This window comes from Schistocerca americana, chromosome X, assembly GCF_021461395.2.
Source record: "Schistocerca americana isolate TAMUIC-IGC-003095 chromosome X, iqSchAmer2.1, whole genome shotgun sequence".
Classification (NCBI taxonomy): domain Eukaryota; kingdom Metazoa; phylum Arthropoda; class Insecta; order Orthoptera; family Acrididae; genus Schistocerca; species Schistocerca americana.
Window position 1 is genome coordinate 941,071,672 of NC_060130.1, and position 20,732 is coordinate 941,092,403.

General features: G+C 37.8%; 1 protein-coding gene across 4 annotated transcripts in view; it reads left to right on the forward strand.

Moving 5' to 3' along the window:
• Nucleotides 1-20,732, forward strand: part of LOC124554847 (serine/threonine-protein kinase stk11-like) — a 108,328-nt gene that overhangs the window by 17,509 nt on the left and 70,087 nt on the right. For 3 of the 4 annotated variants that reach the window (XR_006968472.1, XM_047128509.1, XM_047128508.1), the window contains exon 2: nucleotides 15,208-15,381. Coding sequence is in view for 3 of the 4 variants with exons in the window: in XM_047128509.1 (XP_046984465.1) it covers nucleotides 15,208-15,381 (174 nt within the window). In the remaining variant the exon portion in view is untranslated. Of the gene's footprint in view, nucleotides 1-9,832; nucleotides 9,993-15,207; nucleotides 15,382-20,732 lie in introns of all 4 variants that reach the window. The other variant, XM_047128510.1, reaches the window with a different exon arrangement.

Sequence of the window (20,732 nt, forward strand, 5' to 3'; positions counted from 1 at the left end):
ATCTCCCATTTCATCTTCATCTACATCTTCCATTTCCATAATATTGTCCTCAAGTACATCACCCTTGTATAGACCCTCCATATACTCCTTCCACCTTTCAGCTTTCCCTTTTTTGCGTAGAACTGGGTTTCCATCTGAGCTCTTGATATTCATACAAGTGGTTCCTTTTCTCCAAAGGTAAGGTAGCAGGGGTAAAATACAGAGAACAAAAGCTTATTTACACATTTTTTGTTACACTAGGTCAATGTTCACTCCACAGACACGATCATTGAGTTGAATGGCAGCTCAAAATGTGCAGCGTGCTATGGACGCAGGTGGTGGGAGCAGTAATATGCTATGGGAGACATCCCCCTGCACTTGAATGGGACCTTTGAAAGTAACGAAAGACGTGCCGATGACTACAAACCACCTGCACCCCTTCATGCTAGATGTCTTTCCTGGCGGCAGTGTCATCTTTCAGCAGTATAATTGTCATGTGTCTGAGCCAAAACTGTGCTATAGTGGTTTCAGGAGCATTATGGTGAACTCATATTGCTTGATTCAAATTTGCTTGATGTAAAAAACCCTCTAGATCACTATCAGGTGCCATCACCATGTACACAAATCAGTGGCCCATTATTTACTCAAATTACATGACCTGTACATAGACATCTAATACCACATACCACCACAAACCTACCAAGAAACTATTGGGGTCCTGATATGCAGAATCAGTGATTTAATTCATTCCAAAGACAGGCAAACAGGCTATTAAGCAGGTGGTCATAATGTTTTGGCTCATCAGCGAATAGCAGAAGTTAAAACCCACATTAGTGTTACATGTCTGTAATCCATGTACACAGACATCCCTCCAAATCACTACTTTCACTATCCAGTAACTGTAACTGAACTGCTTCCAAAGACATGGCATTCATTAGGCTACAACCAATCTATTAACTTCCAATATAATCTAGACCTGGGGCTGCACTAAAGGTCAGACTGTACCCAACAACCTTAATTACATAATATCAAAGCAAAACATTTTTCTAGCTCTGTTCTATAATACAGACCTATGAGCAAAAAAGATGTTAAAAAAATTCTTAGACTGTCCTAGTTTTACCATTTTTCAAAAGAGGTGTTGTTGCAGCCCCAACATCCACATATCGATGGTAGGCAATGAAAACCTCATTTCTCCATTTTGTTAAATTTTACAGGAGAAGCAAAATGGTTTCTCAAAAATAATAAAGGTGATATAGATAAAGTTGCTGCATGTGTAACTATATAGTAGAAGTTTAGTTAATGACAGATTAGAGGAATCCATGTAGTTTCAAATATCTCTTTGATAATGGAGTTACTGGATACTGGAATTACGAGGGTTTCTTAGATGGATGGAATTAAGGTTTTTATTGCCTTGTGTGTTGCACACCTACATACGTAATCTGCAAGCCACCGTACTGTGCGTGGCAGCGGGTACCCTCTACCACTACTAGTCATTTCCTTTCTCGTTCACAGACAGCGCGAGGGAAAAGTGACTGTCTGTATTCCTCCATATGAGCCATAATTTCTCGTATCTTATCTTTGTGGCCCTTATTTGAAATGTGTGTTGGCAGCAGTAGGATCGTTCTGCTATTAGTGTCAAATGCTGGCTCTGTAAATTTTCTGAGTAGTGTTCCTTGAAAAGAATGTCGCCTTCCACACAGGGATTCCCATTCAAATTCCCGAAGCATCTCTGGAACACTTAATGTGTTGTTCGAACCTAACAGTAACAAATCTAGCAGGCCTGCTACTGAATTGAATTGCTTTGATGTCTTTGTTGGGTTTGAACTTGTGCGGATCCCAAATACTCAAACAATACTCAAGAATAGGTAACTCTAGTGACCTATTTGCAGTCTCCTTTACAGATGGACTGCACATTCCTAAAAATTTTCCCAATAAACCAAAGTTCACCACTCGCCTTTCCTACCACAATCCTCACATCCTTGTTCCATTTATATTGCTTTGCAGCATTATGCCCAGATATTTAAATGACGTGGCTGTGTAAAGCAAGACACTGGTAATGCTGTGTCCCGACAATACGGGTTTGTTTTTCCTGTTCATCCACATTGACTTACATTACTCTACATTTAGAGCAAGCTGTCATCCATCACTCCAACTAAAATTTTTGTTTAAGTCATCTTCTATCTTCCTAAATCACTCATCTTCGACACCTTCCCATACGCCACAGCATCATCAGCAAACAACCGCATATTGCTGCCACCATGTCCGTCAAATCATTTATTTATATAGAACATAATAGCAGTCCTATCATATTTCTCTGGGGCACTCCTGACAATACCCTTGCCTCTGATGGACACTCAGCATTGAAGACAATATACTGGATTCTATTACATAAGAAGTCTTCGAGCCACTCGCATATCTGGGAACCTATTCCATATGCTTGTATCTTCATTAACAGTTTGCAGTGTTAAATGCTTTTCAGATATCTAAGAATATGGATCTGCCTGTTGTCCTTCATCCATAGTTCACAGTATCGCATGAGAAAACGGCGAGCTGAGTGTCACAACGAGCAATGCTTTCTAAAACCATGCTGATTCGGTGGACATAAGCCTTTCGCTCTCTGGGAGATTTATTATATTCGAACTCAGAATATGTTCTAGAACTCTGCAGCAAATCAGTCTTAAGGCTATCGGTCTGTAATTTTGTGGCTCCATTCTTTTACCCTTCTTATATACAGGAATCACCTGTGCTTTTTTTCTAGTCACTTGGGACTTTGCATTCAGCGAGAGATTTGCAGTAAATAACGGGGTAATGCCATAGAGTACTAGAGTACTGTCTGTAAAACCAAATTGAGATTCCATCCAGACCTGGCAACTTATTTGTTTTTAACCGTTTCAGCTGTTTCTTTGTGCCAAAGATGCTTGTTACTATGTCATCTGTAAGTGACTGTGTGTGATGGTCAAATGACAGAAAGTTTGTAAGATTCTCCTGCGTGAACTTTGGCTTTCGTTTTGCTATCTTCAGCTGCCACACCAAGCTGGTCAATGAAGGATTGGATGGCAGCCTTAGACCAGCTTAGTGATTCTGCGTGATCTTCTGGATAGTGACCAACATTCCTTGCATCTGGACTAACAACTAAATACATTATTTTACTGTCATTTACAAATGTTGTTGTAAGTGAAATACAGATCAACATTTTCAATAGTTGATGAGGTATTTTGCAGCTAACTTTAACACAGTTGTCCTCAGTACATGTAATGAATTGTTTGTTTCACTTATATTTAAGTAATTTGTAAAAAAGAAAATTAAAAGTAATGTTACTAACACTGAATAATGAATCGTTTCTTTGGAATTCAGATAATTCAATAGGACCTACAAATGTAATTTTCTGTTCTATATCTTGTCTCTTTGCAATATTTTCTGTCTTTTCTCTCATATCATACACAGTCAAAAGGCTTAGAGAGATCCAGGAACAATCTCCAAATATAATTTGGTGATTTCATGTCTATGTGATGTATATTACTTAGTTGGGAATTATTGTCTTAGTTTATATGGTTATTCTGAACACACATTGCTCATCACACTGTATGTTGCACCTGTCAGGTGTAGGGAATTTCATGATGATGCTATGCTGTTTTGACTAGTGATGTCAACATCAGCACTTTCAGTGTTTTTAAAGGTTGTGGCGACATACTTATCTGTAGCGTACTCCCAAGATGCAAATGGGTTGGAAGGTTGTGATTTGGTTGTGTCATGACAATCTTTTTTGAATGACTTGCTCAGTCTACATTTGTTTATCTCTATGCTAAGAACATCATATTTTCCCACTGTGCTCTGATATTTTCATGTTGTTATATGTTGCCTTGTTGATAGCTCCACTGGTCAAAGCTGACAATTTGCATCGTGTTCTTCGTTCTCACTAATTCTTGCTTGTGCATGATCTTTACTGATTTATTTTTTATGAATCATTACCCAAGAGGTAAAAGGGGCATAATTCCATTTACCCAATTTTGACTTGGGTCGATATTTGTACTATTCACAGACTGCTTCATTTGTGGAAGAACTGCAGCATTCTTGCCATGGCTGATTTAGCCAGTGTTAAATGGATATGTGCCCTTTTAACACTGCCAAAATAAATTATGAGCTGGATCAGTGCTACCACCCATTTTTCCACTGACGAAACAGTCTGTGGTTATTTCAAATATTGTCTTATGTCACAACTGCATAATTTGGACCTGTGCCCCATTCTCTCTTGGGTGCAGTGCAATAGCCGATATTTTTAACAAAATAAAATTTGAGGTAATGGTTTCATAGTTTGTTGTATTATGTAGGCAACTGCAATTCTTTCTTCACAATTGCATTGTCAAAAAAAACTATATGTTTTATGTTACTTTAAGTTCACATCTTGACATTTCTCTGTATTGAGATGTGGTAGCCAGTGTATACACCAGGCTGATATTTTGTCGTGATCTAACTGGAATCACCATATATAAACTTCCCTGCATCATACTTGAAATTACTCATACTTGAGTTTCTTTTAATAACACTCTGTCCAGAATAACATACTGAGCTGTTCATTGTCAAGAAGTTTTCAATTTTCCTGTAAACTGGGTTAGATATCGTGTATGAACACATTTTCTTTATTATGTATTGTTGTGGTAGCATCTACTGCAAAATGGGAAGCATGGTTTTATTATATCCTGTGCCTCACACAACTACAGTAACTTGATACTGTATATGAATGGGAAAGCTGTGGTTCTTCATACCAAAGATTTCAAGGTGTATTGCTTTGATATTTTCTGTATATGTTTAGATCGTACTATACTTGAACTGGAATCAAATATTCACTCTGTAATGGAGTGTGCACTGATATGAAACTTCTTGGCAGATTAAAACTGTGTGGCAGAGTAAGACTCAAACTTGGGACTTTTGCCTTTCCTGGGTATGTGCTCTATCAACTAAACTACCCAGGCAAGACTGACAACCTGTCCTCACAGCTTTACTTCCACCAGTACCTCATGTCGTACCCTCCAAACTTCACAGAAGCTCTCCTGCGAAACTTGCAGAACTAGCACTGATGGAAGAAAGTAGAGTCTTGGTCTGGCACACAGTTTTAATCTGCCAGAAAGTTTCATATCAGTGCACTCTCTGTTTCAGAGTGAAAATTTCATTCTGCTAGACATCCACCAGGCTGTTGCTAAGCCATGTCTCCCAGTATCATCTCTTCCAGGAGCACTAGTTCTGCAGGTTTCACAGGAGAGCTTCTGTGGGGTTTGGAAGTTGGGAAATGAGGTACTGGCGGAAGTAAAGCTGTGAAGATGGATCATGAGTTGTGCTTGGATACCTCACTCAGTAGATTACTTGCCCACAAAAGGCTAAGTCCCAAGCTCTAGTCTCAGTCTAGCACACAGTTTTAATTTGCCAGGAAGTTTTATACGTGAATTGGTCCATGTATTGAACTTCATATTACTATCCAGAACTCTTTGTGTAAAGATAATTTGTGAGTGAAGTATAATGCAACCAACACAGTTGTAAACATGGTTCTTTACAACCTCATCTTATCCACTGATTATATCTTTGCCCGACAACCATCCATTTGGGTTCACAGTATGTTAGACATGGACATCTTATTGTACAAACAGAAATGTAATAGATGGTTACAGCTTTTTAAATTTATTTTGTCTTTGCTGACCCTGACTCCCCGTGTCGCATACCTTTACAGAGTATTTTTATACCGAACTGGCGACCTGCCCCAGCTTCACATTATATCAGTAAGTATTTATTGTCAGGTAACTTGTCTGACATAGCAGTAAATATCACATTTTTATTAGGCTATTTTCTTGTCTGTCCTATACAAATTTTGCAATTGATTTTAATTATCTAGAAACATGAAATTTTAAACATAGCTTGGAACTGGGTGACAATGCAATAGTGTGGGTAGGGATAACCTAACTGCTATAGATGAAGGGTTGGAGATGAAAACAGGGTGACAGGGAAACATAATGCAGAGCACCACCTGTCCATTTGGAAATTGTGCATGACGGCTATGGTGAGCAGGTAGTGTCACAGCCCCTACAGGTGCAACACATGTACATTACCTGCTGCAGGAAGAGTCTACGATAACTCATTAAGTTCATAAGAGCACCTTGTAATTCCTGAAGCAATTTCTACCAAACTGGGTGTACACATCACTTGCAACCTGGAGAAAAATTACTGTGACAGTAACCCCCCCCCCCCCTCTCCCCTTTTTCCACACCTTGCACCCCCTAGTGTTGAGGACGAAGGTGAAAAGGGGTGATTATAAAAACATATCTCGGGGATAGCTGGAGCAGTTTCAACCAAATTTTGTGTATACAACTCATTTCACCAAGTTTTTATTAACTTGCTCTCATCTGTCTTGTCTGTTCAGTATAAATTCTACAGTTGATTTTAAACTAACTTCTCAGTGAGCTAGATACTTGAAACGTTCAGGACTGGATGACAGTGCAATGTTAACTCACTTTCTTGTCTGATGTGTGGTGCAGGGCATTTAATGTACCACTGGCATGTCCCCCCTTTCGCCATTCCACTCATGGATGGTTTGGAGAAAGAAGGTTGCTGTGGTAACACCCCATATGGGCTCGAATGTTTCTAATTTTTACCATCATAATCTTTTTGCGAGATTTATGTAGGAGGAATCAATATATTTGTTGACTCAGATCAAGAGAAACTGAAATTTACCACATCTGTGTTGTCATCTCATCAAAATGATTGAAATTTATTGAAAAATTTCTCACACACAAGACTCAAAATCAGAAATAATTATTTAAATAGAAATTAATTGTTAATATACCACATTTTTAAATTGGACTAAAAAGTATAAATTAAATTTTCCAAACCCCAAGCTGAATCCAAAGCTCATACATATAGTCCTAAAAATTTGTGATTGCATATTTTGTGTATTACATTGTTTTATACTTCATAAACTTATTTAAAAATGTTATACATTAAAAATGGATTTTTATTTAAGTAATTATTTTATTTACAGCCCATTGTGTCGAGTTATGACTAAAATTCAGAGAAATATTTCGGGTAACTGAATATCATCACTTTCATATAACTGAAACAGTTTCAGCAACACACACCAGGGATGTTCTTAGGAGGAACAAATGGCATCTGTTCCATATTTGATTGGCATTTGGAGTGCCATCTTACGGCAACAGTGGGAGCTGCAAGCCATTGTGCGTCCGGTCCATCCAATTGCAGCTCCGGTTCAGCGTGAGCTACAACCACTTGCTGACTGCCTGACAGTAGCGCCAGTACAGTGCAGACTGTGAGACCAAAAGATAGTTCGGCACAAGCTATGGCCATTTGCCAGCTTCCCAACTCCAGTGCCAGTCTGATCTGAGCTATATTTTCTGTGAGCCCTTTGCACTCATTTCCCGTCACACACCTTAAACTCTATATCAAGGAATCTGTTCTTATCCTGCATCATAGGTCATTTAGGAAGTTGGTAGTAGCTCACACTGGCTTAATGGGAGTAGTAGCTTGCACCTGCATAGCCCTGTAGTTGGGTGGCCATACATGTATTTCCTATCTTCACAAACTTTGCTCATGAATGTAGCATGTGTCGGTCTGGTGCTGCAGTCTCTGATTCCAACAGGCTGTTCTGTGATTCACCACTAGATGGCAGTGGCATCTCTTTTCGCCTCTTTGCCCCCCCCCCCCCCTCTCTCTCTCTCTCTCTCTCTCTCTCTCTCTCTCTCTCTCTCTCTCTCTCTCTCTCTCTCTCTCTCTCTCTCTCCCCCCCCCCCCTCTCCTTCTCCCTCTCTCTCCAACCTTGAACTGTTGAACTGTGCTTATTGCTATTGGCAACAAAACCCTGATGGGGAATTGAAGTCACTTAAAGTGAGTGGGTTAATCAGTTGGGAACATTGGCATATGGTCTACGAGCGACATCTCCTGCTGATGATCTGTGAGAGTAGTAGCTTCGAGAATAGTATTTTGCACAGTTTTAATCTGTGAATGGGTATGATTTCAAAGTTTCGAACAATTCAGATTCTGTACCAGTATTCTAATTGAGAGCCGATAAGCCATACTTATAACTTTCATGTTTTCTGTTAAAAGTGACTGTGGGTAAGAAAACAAAATGGCACATAGTTATGTATACAATTTTTGTTTAAAATTATATGTAAAAAGAAAGAATATACTTGAGACAAACAATTTGCCTAATGATTTAAATGCCCTGCTAATGTAGGTAAATAGCTGCAAGAAAGATATCGAAACTGCATGTTTTCACTATTCCCAACACAGCATTTTTCTTTCTTGTGGCTGGTTTTCTCACAGAAAACCAGTACTGTGTGTGTGTGTGTGTGTGTGTGTGTGTGTGTGTGTGTGTGTGTGTGTGTGTGTGTGTGTGTGTGTGTGTGTGTGTGTAATGTCCATCTGAATGTTAGAGTACTGTGTAAAAATTTGACGTAAATCGGTCAAGAAAACTGCAAGATTTAGGCTATGTATGTCCAAATGTTTATTAGAGTGTTGTGTAAAAATGTGTGTTGAATGGTCAAGAACTTTTCAAGGTTTTTGGTAATAGTTCCTGAGATTAGATTGAACATACAGACAGAAACTGTGATGAGAAACATTAATTTATATATGTATAGTATGGTATAGAATAGAAGTAGATAGATAGAGGTAGATAGATACGTAGATGATGTAATGATGGTAGGCAATGAAAACCTCGTAATTCCATTTGCTAAATTTTTCAGGAGAAGCAAAAATTTTTTCTTAAAAAATATAGAAAGTGAGACAAATATAAAGTTATTAGAGAAATCTGTGCCCTTTCAAGTCTCTCTTTGTTCATTAGTTGGTTGCATGTTCCATTGATCAATCGCACGGTATGGTAGCCATTATGTGGAACGTCTCAAGTGCACAAGAAACGCACATATGAAACAAAGTTAAAGATCAATATTTCTGTTATTTACCCCATTCCCTTAAATGGCACAAAATGCATGTACTATATTTATAGATTTATTTATTCCTATTCCAGAATTCATCTATGGTATAGAAGGAGTTGTCAAGGAAACGTGATTTAAATTTATTTTTGAAGCTATTACTGCTGTCTGTCAGACACCTTATTTCATCTGGTAATTTGTCGAAAAATTTTATAGCAGCATATTTTACCCTTTTCTGTGCTAAAGATAAGTTGAGCAAAGGATAGTGAAAGTCTTTTTCTGGTATTATGATGTTGAATATCACTGTTCTGAAACTGATCCATGTTGTTGAGAACAAATTTCATTAGTGAGTAGATGTATTGTGAGGCTGTTGTAGGCATCTTTTTAAAAGATCAGGAATTCTTACAAGTTGTGTGGCTATGAACCCCACACATTATTCTAACCACTTTCTTTTGAGCAGTGAAGATTTTTTGTCTAAAAGTTTAGTTACTCCAAAATATTATTCCATATGACATCAGAGAGTGAAAGTATGCAAAGTATGTTAGCTTACTAATTTCTATATCCTCAAAATTGGCAATTATTCTGACTGCAAAAGTTGCTGAACCTAGTCTCTTTAGGAGGTCCAAAATCTGAATTTTCCAATTAAGATTCTCATCTATATGTACACCCAAAAACTTTTTATGCTCTACCCTGTCTACTGACTTCTGTTGATGTGGTATATTTATTGGAGGAACTGTACTTTTGCAGCAGAAAATTGGATGTACTGTGTTTTTTTCAAAGTTTATAGCAAGCCCATTTGCAGAAGACCAATTAATTACTTTTCCAAAGACCTTATTTGTATCATTTTCAATTGGACTTTCTTTTACTGGATTAATAACGATGCTTGTATCATCAGCAAACAGTGTCAGTCCAGCTTCCTGTTTCAGATAGTAAGGAAGGTCGTTCACATATATCAAGAACAGAAGGGGGACCCATGATTGAACTCTGTGGAACACCTGATGTAATTTCACCCCAATTAAATGAAGTGGCAAACTTATGTAAATCACTTGACCCATATAAGGAAACTTTTTGCTTCCTGTTCTGTAGGTATGATTTAACCACTCATATGCTATTCTATTTATACCACAAAATTGTAATTTCTGTAACATAATGTCATGGTTCACACAATCAAATGCTTTGTACAAGTCACAGAAAATTCCTATTGGTGACATTTTACTATTTAATGACTATTATGTGGACAGTGAAATTGTATATTGCTGTCTCAGTCGAACAGCATTTTTGAAATCCGAACTGTGAATTACCAAGTATCTCATTGCTGTTGAGATGGCTAACTACTCTTGAGTACATTATTTCCTCGAAGATTTTTGAGAATGCTGTAAGCAAGGATACTGGCCGATAATTATTGACATCTGTGGTGTCCCCCTTTTTTGTAGAGAGGCCTGACAATGGCATATTTTAACCTGTCTGGGAAAATACCTTGAGTTAGTGATGCATTATGTGTGTGACTCAGAACATCAGCTGTAATTGCTCCACATTGTTTTACTGTCTTATTAGAGATGTCATCTACTCCAACAGAACATTTATTTTTCAGAGATTTAATAATTTTACTTATTTCGCAAGAGATTGTTAGGTGAAACTTAATATGACTAAATTTTTCAAAACAGACTCTTCCATGTACTGCCTAGCTTTTTCTTTTGAACTGTTCTCCCCAATTTTTTCTCCTACACTTAAGAAATGAGTGTTAGATACATTAGCTACTTCAGTACTGTTGGTTAGGATGGTCTCGTTCTCTTTAACAGTAATACTACCTACCCCAGTGGTTATTTTTCCTGTCTCCCTTCTAACAGCATTCAATATTGATTTTATTTTATTGTCGGAGTTGTTAATTTCTTCTCTAACATAAATATTTCTTGATTTCCTTACAACTTTTCTCAGTATGTTACAATAATTTTTATAGTGTAAAACTACTTCTGGATCTTTACTAGTTCTTGCTGTCTCGTACAGTTTTCTTTTTCTTTCTGAAGACACTTTAATACCTGTAGTAATCCAAGGTTTCTTTGAAAAGTGTGTGGTGTTACATTTAGTAATTTTCTTTGGGAAACAATGTTCAAAGAGGGATATAAATTTATCAAGAAATATTTTGCACTTATTAGCATTTGGCTCATTATATGCACCTCCCCAATTAACTTTTCTTAAGTTTTCTCTGAAGTGTTGTGTAGATACCGGTTAGAGCGACCTCACACTTTCACTTAATGGTTTCTGAACTGTACACCCTGTTAGGTTTTGTAAGTTAATCAGATGTGCATCATGGTCTGACAATCCACTTACCACATGGAAAGCACGTGTTTGTTTTGCATCCTCATTCTGTACAAATACATTATCTATTAGTGTGCTACTGTCCTGAGCTATACATGTAGGGAAACTGATCACTGATTCTAAGTTATATGTTGTTAATAACACTTCTAGTTCACTTTTCCTATCAGAATTACGTAGAAAGTTTACATTTAAATCACCACAGATTAATAACTTCTTCTTTGTCTGACAGACAGCATAATATGGAGTCAAACTTTTTTATGAACAGCTCCCAGTCTCCTAATGGGGACCTGTAGACTGTTGCTAATATCAATACTACATTATCTAGCTGAAGTTCACATGCATAAGCCTCAAACTACTGATCAACACTGCTTACTTCTACAGTTTTGCATTTATACCCTTGTTTTATGAAAATGGTAACTCCTCCTTTATCCATCCTAGATCTAAAAGTGTAAGATGCTAAATTATACCCACTTACACTGACACTATCCATGCCCACAGTTGAGTTACATGGTGCTCAGACAGACAGATTATATCAATCTCATTCTTATTTTTGAGATCATCTAAACACATTGATAGCTCATCTACTATATTTTTTATTCCCCTGATATTTCGTATGTTGATTTTGTATGTTGATAATTCCCTTAGCTTTACCCCAATTAACTGTACGTGAAGTTTCTTTTATTCTATTGTCATCTGTCTGCTGGCTGTTGTAGCCGAGCGGTTCTAGGCAGTTCAGACTGGAATCGAGCGACTGCTACGGTCGCAGGCTCGAATCCTGCCTCGGGCATGGATGTGTGTGATGTCCTTAGGTTAGTTAGGTTTAAGCAGTTCTAAGTACTAGGGGACTGATGACCTCCGATGTTAAGTCCCATAGTGCTCAGAGCCATTTGAACCATTTTTTTGTCATCTGTCTGGACTTTGGCTTTAACCTAAAAAAACCTGCCTGCCTGGACCCATTAACCACAGGGATCACCCCTTGTCTGACTGTGGACCCCCTTACAGTTTCTGCTAATAGAGAAACTAGCTTACTTTTCCCCATCCTATTCAGGTGCAGGCCATGTATAGTGTATCCCAACCTACCAACAGCATTTACTGGAACAGCACTTATGTGAGATTTTGCCGGTGTCTGGAGCATCCGGTTCAGCTCAGTGTTAACATGCCTTACAGCAATGTTTACGCAGGGCTGATCGTGGTGCTGAAAGACCTACACAAACCCCACATTTGTGTGCTCAGTTTCTGCTCCTATTTTATCCAGGTCACTCCTAATACTGTATCTTGGATTCATAGCCAGGCTGTTTTCTGATCCCCCAACTATAATTATGTGATCTTCCTTTTCAAAGTCTCTGCATAGCTGACCTAAGTTTTCTGTCACCTGGCTAAGGCTATCACTTGGTTTTACAAAACTTGGGACCTGGTACTCTGCACCTAATTTCTCCTGAAGCTGCTGGCCCACACCACTCCCGTGACTGCTGCCTATAAGCAGAATTCTTCTTTTCCTATTCTGGTTTGATGCCAACCTGTCTTTTTTTCTTTAAGCTAATATTCTGCTTCAACCTACTTTCAACTACATCTGGATGAGGCCCTTCCTCCACTTCAGATAACAAGCCAAACTGATTTACTAATTGAATTTGGAGTTTTTTTTCAACTGTTTCCCTTTTTTGCCCTTTGCTTGCTACCTTTTCCCAGTTCCCAGTCTCTTTTTCCTCCCTTAACCTATGTAGTTCCAAGTTCGCATTTTCTAATTCAGCCTTAAGGGCACAAATTTTTGCCTCCTGTTCCGCGATTTTTCTGTCCTTTGTACATAACCTACACTGCCATGGAAGAGCCTCATTTTCTACCGTTGTTTCTTCGCCACTACATTCGCCGCAATGAAACCATAACTTAGCCTACACAGAACACCCCCTCTTTCAAAATTCTACGGCAACCACCACATTTGTCACACATGGTTTGATAGAAAAACTTAACACAAAAGCAGAGAATAAGTTGGCACAAGACTACAGTAGTTTCGTAACCTGTAGCCTACTAATCCGTAAATAAACACTAATGTAAACAAACTTTTAAACTTTCTTCCGAAAGTTTTAACTACCTAAACTCTGTATGACCAGCACTTGTTGATAATGGAGTTACTAATTAATGGAATTGAGGGTTTTCACAGATGGTTAGAGTTATGAGGTTTTCATTGACTACCATCGATAACATCACATAACATTGTGAAAAGCTTGAGCATTAATTTATGGACACGCTATGTAGGTTATATTATTTATGAATTACCTTTGCTGCCCTTCTTCATATAGGTCAATGGGAGTTGTGGTCTCCCTTTTACTGTAAAGTTTACAACTCAGTGTTTTAGTCACAAATTATAGCTAACTCTTGTTGACATTAAATAGTTCACTTACTCTACTAGTGTGGTATGTACATATCTCGTATCTTTACAATTATGTGCCAGTTGCATAGTGCCAACATTCCTCAGTTTTCATGTTGTGAAAGATGACTTGAAAATGGCATTCACCTGATGTGTATGCTATCAACAGTGTGATATACTCTGAAGTTTTCATTTACTTCTGCTGAAGAGTGTGATGGGTACCAGAAAGATCCAATTAAAACTTTGAGGTTGCCCTTGTGAAACAGTATCATATGCAAACAGTTTCTACCTCATCTGACTTCAGTTTACTACTACTGCTATTTGGATTTGACCGAAATATGCCATTACAATAAATTTCTGGTGTCACCTGCTAATAATACAGATAATTTGTGAACTGTGCTACTTTCTTCTCACTCAAAGTATTTCAAACCGTAATATTTTTCTAAATGCTTGCACACATAATGAGCAATACCTTAATATTCTCGTCTGTTGAAGCATTTTTGCGAGTAGTTTGCAGTATTTTTTTAACCCTGATTTAAGGGAGAGGGGTCTAATATTGAAAACGTGTAGATCTCACACATACTCAGCTGTACTGTTAACCACTTTTAGTTTGTGATGCTCTTCTGGGTTGCTTAAGGTGACTCTACAGCTCTGTGGTGCAAATGTAAGTGTGAAGTCATGTACATGAATACTAAAAGGAATCTGCAAAATCTCACAAATCTAAAGGCTGTGAATTCTACCGAATACTTAGGGATTACCATTATAAATACAGTAACATGATGCAAGAGGTCTACTAAAATGACTGCCTACCCTGCACTTGTTTGTCCTCTTTTGGAGTATTGCTGCACAGTTTGGGATATACATAAGATAGGATTGGTGGAAGACATCAAAACAGTTCAAAGATGGGCAGCTTGTTTTGTATTATTGCAAAATAGGGGAAATAATGTCATGTATATAACACAGGAGTTGGGGCGGCAGTCATTAAAACAAAGGCAATTTTCATTGTAATGGGATCTTTTCACAAAATTTCAGTCACCATCTTTTTTCTCTGAATGTGAAAATATTTTGTTGGCACCCACCTCCATAGGGAGAAATGATCATCTTAATAAAATACAAGAGATCAGAGCTTACACAAGAAGATTTAAATGTTCATTTTTCTCGCCCACTGTTAGATAGTGGAATGGTAGAGAAATAACTTTAAGGTGGTTCAGTGAATCCTCGACATACACTTAATTGTGAATTGCAGAGCAGTCATGTAGATGTATGAAGCCATCAGCTAACTTCTTGAATTGTTGAAATTTGTGATTAAGGGCTTTTGCTCAGCTCACAGCCACAGCACACAGCAGTCTTTTATAAGAACAGCAATGCTGCTGGTGCGTGTGCGTGTGTGTGCGCGTGTGTGTGTGAGACATATATATATGAGAGAGAGAGAGAGAGAGAGAGAGAGAGAGAGAGAGAGAGAGAGAATTTAAATTATCATAGTTTCTTTTTTTGTTTGTTCGTTTATTAGATATATTTTTTGTAGTTGTTTAGCAGGTAGTAAAATTTATCAGACCTTTTCACACAGGTCTTGTTTTATTTTCAAATGTTGTGAATCTTAAATGAAAGTTCTTTACTTTATAGGGAGATTCAACTGCTGAAAACACTACAACACAAGAATGTAATACATTTGGTGGAGGTGCTGTACAATGACGAAAAACAGAAAATGTATATGGTATTGGAATATTGCGTTGGAGGACTACAAGATATGCTTGAAAGTGCACCTAAAAAGAAGTTCCCACTTTGGCAAGCACATGGGTTAGTTTTTGTCCGTATCTAATGCTAGTTTCATTTTCCATACAGCTAAAAGTTAATGGGAAAAGTTTTTGCACTGAACTAAAGGAAATACTATAGTAAAATAAATTTTTTACAGTTTAGGATATCATTTCCACTGATATATTTACAGCAGACTTTGTTCACAAACAGATATGGGTGAGCTCATTAAACATTTGTGTACCCTCCATTTGTGGAGAAAACCTAGTCTGGTGATCTGACACCTGCTCTATATAAGAACATCGTTATGTATGTAAATAATAAAGTCCTTTGTCAGTCAGTGTCATTTGTGGAGAAAAATCGATGGTCTATGCCACTCGATTTTTATCATACTTTTAAACAATAGGAGGAGGAAAGAGAACAACTCGCAGTATAGCACAGCTGCGTGTGGGGGGAGGGGGGGGGGGGGGAATTGGGTGAGGCTACAAAGGAGGCAGGGAATGGGAAGGAGCATTGTGGTAGGGTGATCGGTGTGTGTGTGTGTGTGTGTGTGTGTGTGTGTGTGTGTGTGTGTGTGTGTGTGTAAGGGGGGGGGGGGCACACTCTTCAGGTGTCTTCTAGTTGCATATTGACAGCTTAACACCTCAGCTGTAGAGTGAGTTGTTACCTTTACTCCCTCCATTATTTGTATTGTGCCAAAGACTTCCCATAACTATATTCATTGCCACATGTTGGTGTTACACATTTCTCAGTTTTGGATTTTTATTTTGAAGCAAAAGTGTGGCTTTATACTGGCAGTTAAAACACAGTAATATTATTTCTATAATGAGTACAGTGAGAGTGTCCATGCAAAATATACATTGAGAGGGATGCTGTCGTATAATCTCATTCTTATAAGAACTGCTGTAAATCTGTCACCAGTTGCAGCTACACTTTTTTTTTTACTGTGTCATTCATATTAGACGTGATGATAAGATTTCTTCTCTCTCTTTTTTTTCCATTATATTGACTTACTACTTCTGTAATACTTATTAGAATTGAGTATTTGTTCGTCTGATGTGTGTGCTTTTGGTGTCATGTGAAATTCTAACAAATAACAGGTTTTTGTACCTGGATAAGAGGCTTTTAATATCATTTATATGTAATCATGCACACAAATACTGCTTCATGAATTGCAGCTCATTAAAATAAATGCGTGGTGTATATTTTTTATCTGCCATCGAAGGACACACTAAGATTACAACCATTATGACAGTTTCTCCCTTTGTTTTTTTACTTAAGCCAAATTTTTGTCATTAATTTGGTGTCTAGCACAGCATTTGTCTGTCTGACTGGCGCTAAAGCCCCTAAGTCCTGAGTAGTACTATTGCTGTTCTGAAGATATGTAAGTTTTGTCTCTCTCCTCATTGTATACCCATAGCCTCGTCTTTTTTTTTACATTCATTTACTGTTGTATTCATGTTTCCAGTTTTGACTCAAAGATGGCAAATGAGCCATTTTGTCCATTTGGAGCCATTCATTCTTCATTAGTGGCTGTAAAACTGAAATCTGCATTTGCGCAACGTGTCTGTAATTTTTTTCTGTATGCTAATATACTTATTGTGTAGATTTTTTATGTAAATTATGGTTTTATAATTTGGACCCAGTATGTTGCATAAAATCTTCTTTTTCCATCCTAATTCTGCTACTAAACATATTGCAGACTGGCTGAGACACTCAGCTGCTTATAAATACACTGGCTCAAGGACAGTTTTAAATATGAATTTTAGTGTTTAAGTAAAAGAAATTTTTGTTGCAGTTGTTTTGTGTGGTTTGAAAAGCTATTTCTTTCTATTCTGGCTGCTGCTTTAAAAGCTTTGTCTAGCCCAAGGGCTGTAACCCTTTTGGCCAGGTATATAAAGCTCTTACACGTTTTGTTGTTATGTGCCTAGTATTCAGCTAGGCTGTATTTTTCTTTATGTTTATTGTTACTTCAGTTCTTTTTTTTTCCGAAAGATATTTGCAACTTATTTGGTCTGCTAATTCTTTCAGTAAATTTTTTTTTCTGGCTATTTCAAAATCTTCAGTCATTATTGCCATGTCATTTGCAAAATTATTATTTCCAAACCATTCTTCATAGTCTTGATCCTTAAAGATTTAAACAGTTTCCCAAGTTTTAATTATTTGCACCATTCTTGTATTTTTTCTGATACACAGTTAAACAAGAGAGATGAAGCTCCATCTCCCTTTGGAACTCTATTTTTATTTCAGTGGGTTTTAGAAATATCCATAGAATTATATTTTAGACTTAGTGTTAGCCAAGATTGCTCTGATAATCTCTAGTAGCTTTTCAACAACTCCCATTCCTGCAGATTTGTTCTGTAGAACGTCATGGTCAATGGCATCATACGAATTTTAAAAATCTGCAAAGGTATATACGTATTGTCTTCGTGTTAATTTATTTTTGCCACTGTTAGAGAAATTCTGTTCATATTGACATTTGCTATCTTTAAAATGGAATTTTTGCAGTTGCCACCCATTGATGCCTTGTAGAGTATTATTTTAGAGTAGCTCATTCTTAAGACTGGAAAAAAAAATTTCACAAAAGCAAACAGCAAGAATAATATGCGGTATTCACCTAAAGTTGTCTAGCTTTTAAATATCGCTGTTCATTTTGAAGACTTAAATTGAAACAGAAGTATTTACAGAGCAAATACTCAGTCGCTATAAGAAGACACTTTTTGCACTTAATCACTGGCAGTTGCTCATTTGAATAAGCATGTAACATATCAGTACTGACTATGTCTGTGGTCTCATCCTGCTGTGAGTGCCAGAGCTGGTTTTCAGTATTCCAGGGAAAGGGCTTTGTCCAGCCTGGAGGTGGTGCACTGATCTTTCTGTAATCCATTAAGATGGGTTGTGGCTGAAAGCTTCTGTGCTGGCTTAAAGGCTAGTGACTTCCCAAGGTGGCAGGTGTTTTCCAGTTCCTGTTTGAAATCAACTTTTATAAAAAGGAGTGGTATTAGTGGGAGTGGAAAATGGCCAGTGAAAATGACAATGATTGTTTTCTGTGCCTTAGAGTGATTGGTAGAGAGGCCTGAACATTGAAACAGTTTTATGAAGCAGTTTCATGCTCGAAAAAGGAGGCCTTGCTCAGTAGCCCTCGCAGGCTTAAGAAGAGTGTCATGTGACCTGTGTAGAGAAGTTATGTTCTAAGTGTGTTGAGTATTCTGAGTTGGGAGTGAGTGCTCCTAGGCAATCAGTAGAATTTGTCTGCCAATATAGAAAGTTTTGAAAGAGTTTTAAAGTGTGTTCCCATGTGTGGCCACAGAATTATGATAAATATCCCAGTTTTCTTGGCAGGTGCTGCAGTTTAGCGAGTGTGTGTATATCAGTAGGAAGGGGCGTCATAATGTGTGGAGCCATTAGGAAAGTGGAGGTAGTGGTCAATGAAAGTGACTGACTTTGTGAGGTTTAATTGAAGCCAATAAATTACATTTTTTCTGTGGAAACTTGAATTGTGGCATTCTCATGTGGCTTTCTACCTTCTTACTTCGAATTTTTGTGTTTAGGAGATTATCAGCATAAGCTGTTAGAAACCAGCTGAAAGTGGTCTCTTGACTGTTTTTAGTGCACATTTTCCAGTTCAATAGCTGAATTTCCAAGCCTTGCTGAATGGTGTTAGACAGCTATAGAGCATGAATTATTGATTTTGCAAAAGCAACAAGTTTAACCCTTTCACCTGAGTCAAAGCAAGGCTGACAGCCCTTATTTAGATTGCTTTTAGAACTGTAGCTGTGCACAGATTTAACCCAAATCGACCGGTAAGTATTTCTGAGTAAATCTGGAGAGAAGAGTATCATGTAATTTGCCTTGTACACTGTACATAACTAAGTCTGATTGGATTCTGGCCATAACTGCAAGTGGGGCTTTGTCAACTGCTGTGGAAGCTGCGAAGGCAAAGCGAAGGATTGTTTTGAATGTTATAATAATATAGAGCCAGTGTTCAAATTCTCATTTTTGTCCTGACACATAATGTAAATTTCTTCTTGGTGAAGCAGAATGTAGGTGAGAAATATCACTCCCAGTTGTAGTTGAAGGTCCTTGGTATATGAGAGCTCTGATAAAGTCTGCTGATCTGGTATTGTGGCTGTCCCGGCTGTGGAATACAGGTGCATACCATCTCCAACTAATTGTCCACAGTGGTGTCCATTTAACTTAATGTTTCATCATAAATATCTTGTGTGTTATGCTCAGTTTGTCACCAGTTCCCTTTTCTTTTCTGCTTTTTTCTTCCTTTTTTAAAAATATTCCCTCTTGTTAAAAGGACATGTAAGAACTTTAGTCATATATTTTATTAATTACTATCTTCATTGAAAACTACCAATAGATTTAATAATTGTTACCAGTAGAGCTGAGAACCCAAGTGTAATTGGGTAGCTCTGTGCCACATTTGTTTGGGAAATAGGTATTGAACTCCAGAGTTTCAGTGTTACAGAAAAGTCAGTGCACCACAAAACTGCATAGTGATAACAGCACATCACTAGATCCCGTATACCTGTTATGACACTGACAGGCTTGATCTCTTGACTAGATGACATACAATCTCAGAATTCATTATTTTCTGGATTTGGTTCTTACAGCCATAAGCACTCCACTTGAATTTTGCTGCAGTTGGCTTTTATCTGTACAGTTGTGGTGGTGGTGGTGGTGGTGGTGGTGATAAAGATATTTCTATTTGTTTTCACATGTAAAGAATTAGCAGCAGCTGTTTTACGTAGTTATGTTGTTGGAATGCCAACGGAGAAAGGTCCCCTTCATACGAGGTTTAATTTTAGGGGAACAGCACTGTACTCACAGAATGACAGTTGACATTTGATTTACAGGATATATTATGAAAGCTTTGTACCTTTTACAGAATTGTTATCAGAAGTGATTATGAAATATTATAGTACTGTGTTTTCAATTTTATAGTTTTATTAGTTAATAGACTGTGACTGCATTTATCAGATGAGGACTTATTCCTCTTTCCTTCACATTTCTTCTCCTTGTTGCCTGCTCCACTTCTGAACATTGGGGCTATTTCAAGATAATTATTTTTAGTTCTATTTGATTGCACTCAGTGGAAATACACTACTGGCCATTCAAATTGCTACACCATGAAGATGACGTGCTACAGACGCGAAATTTAACTGACAGGAAGAAGATGCTGTGATATGCGAATGATTAGCTTTTCAGAGCATTCACACAAGGTTGACGCCGGTGGCGACACCTACAACGTGCTGACATGAGGAAAGTTTTGAACCGATTTCTCATACACAAACAGCAGTTGCTGCCGTTGCCTGGTGAAACGATGTTGTGATGCCTCGTGTAAGGAGGAGAAATGCGTACCATCACGTTTCCGACTTTGATAAAGG